This window comes from Solanum stenotomum, chromosome 2 (assembly GCF_019186545.1).
Source record: "Solanum stenotomum isolate F172 chromosome 2, ASM1918654v1, whole genome shotgun sequence".
Taxonomy (NCBI): domain Eukaryota; kingdom Viridiplantae; phylum Streptophyta; class Magnoliopsida; order Solanales; family Solanaceae; genus Solanum; species Solanum stenotomum.
The window spans coordinates 3,294,973-3,301,979 of record NC_064283.1 but is presented as its reverse complement, the minus strand read 5'-3'; the positions used below and the strand labels follow the sequence as shown (position 1 = coordinate 3,301,979).

Here is a 7,007-nt window from a genome sequence, read left to right as displayed (position 1 = left end):
GTGATAAAAGAGTGTTAAACTTAACATAAATATATAGTTTTAATTTTTTTTTATACGAAATCCTTAATCCTAACTAACTCAATTTAAGAAAGTATATCCGATTAGTTAACTAATACTCAAAATTAAATAAAAAGATAACAATTCACTCCCTCAACCAATGCGAGACAATTATAATACCTCCTTACACAACTTGAAACTGTAACATGAATAATATAACATAATAATCCACCATTAGTTTAACTAAAAGTACGATGAATCTAAATCTCATATCATACTTTTGAACTCAACAATGAATTCATTGAATAAATCATGTATTGTGTCAAAACTATAGGTGAAAGTAGTACTATATTGTTAATTTAATATTTTTCATATATACTATATATTTCTATTTAAAATTACAAAAGTATAATAAATATAAAATTTGAATATGAACCCATAATTCCAAAGTTCAATATGTCAAATTGTATAATTCTAAAAATAAAAATTCATCAAATTTAAATTCTGAATCTGTTTCTGATTCACCGAGATAATATTTAACACATGAGTTCATTCCCCCATACTCTCTTTATTAACACAACACAAGTAGAACAAATTACAGTCCCCCCACGCCTGCTCCATCTCACTCTGTGTGTGTATATATATATATATATTTATGAAACAATACATTATATATATACATATACATATGCAGGTCCTATTGTATCTAATAATGTTTGTTCTTGAGAAATGGTGAGTACGGATTATTGCAGAAGAAGAAATGGTGGGTTGGTGCTATTGACTTCACGCGGATCAAGAAAATGCTAGGATCCAACTCAACATTTTTTTGTCCTTTTTAGCCTATTGGGTCTCCAATTTTACCTCTTTCTTGAATTGAAATTCAAGTTTTCAATTTTTCACCATTGTTTCCCGCTTGTTCTGCATCTGCTCTGCTGCAATGAATTCATTCCTCTGAGCCTCTTATTCTCTCTGTTTTGTGTTTTTTCCTTCTTGGGTGTGAAAAAAGAAAGTTAAAAAGATGAATGCTAGAGTTAGAACCAGTCTGCAATCTATGAAAACTCCATCAAAGAATGTAAAGGTGAGATTTTTACTGAAATTTATGAGTAGAAAATTTCTGGGTGCTGATTTGTTTTTGTTTATCTTCTGGAAATTACCCAGAAAATTGTTTCTTACCCAATGAAATATTGTTTTTAAAAAATGAATCTTTATTGTCTTGTTGAAGTTTAGATGATCTAATTAGCTTAAGGTAGATTTGGGTTTGTAATTTGTGTTTTTACAGAATTATTTGAAAAAAAATGTGAGTTTTTATTTGATACTTATCCACATCAGTTTCATATTGTTGTTTGCTTTTTCCTCCTTTTTATCTGGATGTTTGTGCTTTATGCTTTTTCCGTTACATCTATAATTCCTTTTTTGTGGAAGCTGAGTTTGTTTTCTTGTTTGAAGGAGAAAGTGGAAATGCAAGGAAACAGGAAAATGAGTACTGAGAAAACACCGATAAATAGACGAAAAGCAATCAGGGAGAGAAAGATAGCATTGTTACAAGATGTGTGTAAACTCATTTGATTCTTGAATTGTTTAGCTTTGCAGTGAATCTGTAATTGGTGTTTAACTTGTTATTGTTATGTGTAAATTGTAGGTTGATAAGCTAAAGAAGAAACTCAGGCATGAGGAAAATGTGCATAGAGCTCTTGAAAGGGCGTTTACTCGACCTCTCGGTGCACTTCCTCGTCTTCCTCCTTATCTTCCTCCAAATGTTAGTATTATTTGTTCTTCAATGATGTTGTTGCAATGTATTGAATACAATTGATGTTGTTATAAGTTTGAAGATGAGATTTTCTTTGTTTCCACTTTGGCAATTGCAATTCTAAGTGTGATTATGTAATTGGAAATTCATAGACACTGGAGCTTCTTGCTGAAGTAGCTGTTTTGGAGGAGGAAGTCGTTAGGCTCGAAGAGAAAGTTGTGCATTTCAGGCAAGGATTGTATCATGAAGCTGTGTATATTTCGTCCTCCAAGAGGAATATGGATAATGTGACTGATACTGTTGAGCAAAATCAAGTGAAGAGTCCGAAGCAGAAGCAAACGAAGCTATCGCCCCAACTAGAATCGAATTCAGCTTCATTCTCGGGAAGACATTTGCCTTCTCTCTCTGGTAATCTCGTGGAACTGGAATTCATTGTTGTTCCAATTGTAAAAGGAAAATGATAGTCATGCTTGTCAAGGTAATGGAGTAAGAGAGTGAGTTTATCCTTATGAAATTCATATTTTTTCAGATGACGGCTGCTTAAAAGAGAATCACTCATTGTCTTCCACGAAAAGCAAGCATCGATCAGTAAATGCGAAAGTGAAAACTGTCAGAACACCTGTTAAGAAGCTTCCTGCTGAGAACAGATTAGCAGAGAAACGCGTAGATCCTCAGAAATTGCAGGTTGATAATTCGGTGACCTTCATTTTTTCCAAACTTAGAATCTTGTGCAGCATAACAGATATAGATTTTTTTACAATTGCAGCTGGAGGATCAAGTAATGTACCATGGGAGTCTGGAAGAGAGAATTTTTGTTACTCAAGATAGAAAACTGTCACCAGATGAAAGTCCAAACACAATCTCGGAAAATATTTTGAAATGCTTGTCGAATATTTTCCTCAGAATGAGCTCTAGGAAGGGCAGGACTACAGCAGATACATTGCCTTCATTGACAGGATATAATTCATGTGAGAGCATTGAGAAGAAAGAGTTTGGAGATCCTTATGGAATATGTTCAAAGTTTGAAAGGAGAGATATCGGTCCATATAAGCATTTATATGCAGTTGAAGCTTCTTCTGTCAATCCAAATCGAACAACAATATCTGTATTCCTAGTTCGTCGACTGAAGTAAGTTGGTAAATATATAGCTTAGTGAGACTATATAATATTTCAAGATATTCTATTAGGATGTTTTCTCACATATATTAGTCCTCTTTTCAGACTTCTGCTTGAGAAACTTGCGTCAGCGAACTTACAGGGCCTTAGCCACCAAGAAAAGCTGGCTTTCTGGATCAACATTTACAATTCATGCATGATGAATGTAAGATTTTAGATTTCAACAGTTTAGCGTGTTCTGTGTATACTGATTTATGAATACGCCACCTTCCAAATTCTGTTTTAATTATTACTCATTCCGTCATTCGGTTAACATTTCAGGCCTTCCTGGAGTATGGCCTACCTGAGAACCCTGAAATGGTTGTGGCATTGATGCAAAAGGTAATGCTTCGGTGTCCTATCCTATCCGTGCAATATCAATTGTACTCTCTCATTCGATAAGCCTGATAATTCAATCAGTTGATAATGATATGATGCATTTTCTTTGCTTTTTAATTGGTGAAATTCTCCCTTTCACAGGCAACGATAAAGGTTAGTGGACACTTGCTTAATGCCATAACCATTGAGCATTTCATTTTGAGGTTGCCTTATCACTCAAAATTTGTAAGTCTTTTCAACTTAGGGAATTACCTTTTGTCCTGTTCATGCTTCTTGAGTTTAACTTACAAGTCTACCATGTTTGCATGCTCTCACCAGACTTTTGCTAAGGGTGTAAAGAATGACGAGATGACTGCACGCAGCGTCTTTGGCTTGGAGCTTTCCGAACCATTGGTGACATTTGCGCTCTCTTGTGGAAGTTTTTCCTCTCCTGCTGTAAGTTATAAGAGCCTTTTACCTCAAAATTTATTTACATCTGATACTTCATATCATTGTAACAATCCCAACTGTGTTACATAATTTTCAACTTGTAAACACCACAAATGACCAACCTGAATCTTCATATTTTCTACTCTTCCGTGCCTCTGTTATACACAACAATGCTAATTCTGGAGCTGTCTTAAAACAGGTGAGAGTATACACAGCAGCAAATATTGAAAATGAGCTTCAAGTTGCAAAGAAGGAGTATTTGCAGGCATCCGTTGGTGTTTCAACATCAAAGAAGTTGGTAGCAATACCAAAGCTGTTGGACTGGTATCTGCTAGATTTTGCAAAGGATCTAGAGTCACTACTTGATTGGATATGCCTTCAACTTCCAAACGAACACGGAAAAGAAGCAATCAACTGCCTCGAGAGAAAGAATAACGAGCCTCTTTCCAACGTTCTCCAGATAGTGCCTTATGAATTTACTTTCCGGTACCTTTTACACATGTAAGTTTTGTTTCTCAATAACCAAACTAGACTTAAAAGTTTTTGGTGGTATAGTGAGGGATACAGATACATAGTTTAAGTTTTAAGTGTATATTTTGTAAGTAAATTTTGACACTTGTGAGGAGTAATTATTTATAGATTTCTAGCTGATTTACATAAAACCAACAATGTGGATTGAGTTCTTGATTGGGCTTTCTTTCTGTTTTCTTAGTTTTTTGGTTTGTTTTTATTTTAGCTGATTTTGTACATGAAAAAACCAAAATCTCTTTGGCTAAATTTCTTTTATGAAAAATGTATCCTTCCAAAAACATGGCAAGATAACAGCTCTTGAGTTTTAGTATAAACAATAAGAATTTTTTAGTTAATTTTTATTTTATGTCCAAGAACTGAAAAGATGGCCAACTGTATATTATAATAGAAAGTGGCATCAAGCAGATTGTGTGAATGGAGACACACTAATATACAAATCTGTCAAACATTGAATTAAATTGGATTTGTTACTAATATTATTTGAAGGAGATATGCAGCTGGATCTTCCTCCATAATGTCTACTAGAGACAAATATAGACACTAGAATCCCAATTGCCATTACATTATGTTCTATGTAGATCTATTTCTTTGGACTTTTCAAAAATGATGATATGTACGTGTTGGATTCTAAAAAAATAGTGCATCCTTTTAGAATCCAACATGCTGCGTTGTTATTTTTAGAGGATGGACAATGTGGCACAAAACATTCACCGAATAGAGTTAAGGTTTTTTATAATGTGTTGGGATTAATTTGTGCACACCTCGATTATTCATCAAGCACATGCATTAGGTAACTTAACTCTGTATGGAAAGAAATCACTTTGATATGTTTTTAATTAGGGGTGTACAAAACCGAATCAAACCGCAAACCGAGTCAACTCGAAAAAAAAAACCAGACTAGTGGTTTGGTTTTGAAAAAAAAAACCCGACTATATTTGGGTTGGTTTGGTTTTAACTAAAAAAAACCAATCCGAGACCAAACCAATCCGACATTATATAATATAATTTTAAAATTTTATTTTATACATAAAAATATTTACTTTGATATAATTTTAAATATTTCTTATACATTTTTATAGTTTTTATCTTTTAATATATTATTTCAAGTTTGAAACTTAGAATTATGAATGAGCCAATAAAAATTATAGTCCACAGATGTTGGTAATTATAATAAAGCTTAAATCAAAATCAAATTAATACTAATGCAAAAGAAAAAAAATTTCAACACTAAGAATAACAATAATATTGAATATTTGTTCTTTAGTTTTACATTGGTTTAGACAATTAAAATACATAATCTAATTTTAATTTCCTTTAATATTTAGTCATGTAACTAATACTTATTAAACTTAAATTTTAGCATGATTTAGTACTTTTAAATTATGATAATTTTCATTATGACTTGTTAATTTGCAATATTTGTTTTACACAATTTCATTATTATTATTTTTGTTGGATATTTTAGTGTCATTAATCATATCATACTGTGTTATATTTTTAAGAAACATCTTAGATAGTTGTATTTTGGTAGGACTAAAGAAATATTTAAAGTACAAGTAAATTATATGTTTGTATGAATACTTTACCGGAAAAACCCGAAATAACCCAAAAACCCCGAAAAAACCCGAGTTTTATTGGTTTGGTTTGGTTTATGAATTTAAAAATCCGACACAAATAATTTGATTTGATATTTGAAAAACCCGAACCAACCCGGCCATGTACACCCCTATTTTTAATGTTAGGTTTTGGCACAATATTGATTTATTTACAATCCTAAAACTTTTAAGTAATTGAAAGTGCTTAAATACTTATGGAAGAGTAGACTTTACCCTGAAAGTGTGAAAGAAAATGAGGTTACTATTAGGATATAAGAAGGTTGAGTGGGATTGGCTGAGTTGGGTGGCATTTGTGCACATAGTTATGGATGCATGGAACATGCCAAATGATGCTAGGCTGTTAATAATGTGCAAACTATGTATTGGATAGTGACTTAGGTCACAGATTTGTTTCATCAATTATTTACATTTGACTTTATTAAAGTGATCATCTACAATCAGAGGTTTTGGGTTTGAGTCTTCCTGAGTATGAAATTGTCTTTATTAAGAAGCGGTTTATCCCCTAACGTGGAACTTTCTAATGTAAATTCGGATTTAATTAAACGCCAATGTGGATATCAAACACCAAATGAAAAACAAAAAAAATAAAGACTTCATAAATGTGTTCAATAAAACTTTCATGAATCCTGTACTTACCCCTCCGGCCTCCACTTCTTCCTACTTTATTTTTGCTCATTAACGGAGGCGGACGTAGAGGTAGATGCAGAATTTGGATTATTTGAATTTTAGATTTTAGAACAACAATTTCAAATACTTATAATTGGATTATAAATTTAGAATATATATATTTGATTAGTTTATTAATACATAAATACTATTTGAACAATAATTACGATGAATTTGTTCTTATGTGGCATAGCTTGCTAGAGATATTTGGTTACTAATAATTTAGAGAACAGACCACGTTAGATAGTTGGTTGTTAAGTGCACTATATTAATGCATCATTAAGACTAGACTATATTAGATAGTTGCGTGTTTATCCATCATTTACTGTATTATTATATTTTCTTATTTTTTTTCACGGTTTTCGTATTATTTATTGGTGCTATTGTTCTATTTTCCATTTAAATACTTAATTTTTGATATGTTTTACTTGAAATAAGGGTCTATCAGAAATAGTTTCTCTACCTGCGCAAGGTAGGATAAGACTGCATACATATCATCCTCTTCAGATCACGCTGAATATATTGTT

The 7,007-nt window shown here is 32.2% G+C and overlaps 1 protein-coding gene across 2 annotated transcripts; it reads left to right on the top strand.

Annotated features, from left to right (window-relative positions):
• The first annotated feature begins 606 nt into the window (after positions 1-606).
• LOC125855547 (uncharacterized) lies at positions 607-4,476 on the top strand. 2 transcript variants are annotated; one of them, XM_049535277.1, is made up of 11 exons: positions 607-1,075; positions 1,444-1,545; positions 1,637-1,753; positions 1,897-2,152; positions 2,274-2,428; positions 2,511-2,872; positions 2,966-3,065; positions 3,182-3,241; positions 3,380-3,463; positions 3,557-3,673; positions 3,867-4,476. In XM_049535277.1, the coding sequence occupies exons 1-11, from the start codon at positions 1,016-1,018 to the stop codon at positions 4,170-4,172; spliced, it is 1,719 nt and encodes a 572-aa protein (XP_049391234.1). In that variant the 5' UTR covers positions 607-1,015; the 3' UTR covers positions 4,173-4,476. The 2 variants fall into 2 exon arrangements, with proteins under 2 accessions (XP_049391234.1, XP_049391235.1); XM_049535278.1 differs by having other exon boundaries at positions 619-1,075; positions 1,447-1,545.
• The last annotated feature ends 2,531 nt before the right edge of the window (positions 4,477-7,007 follow it).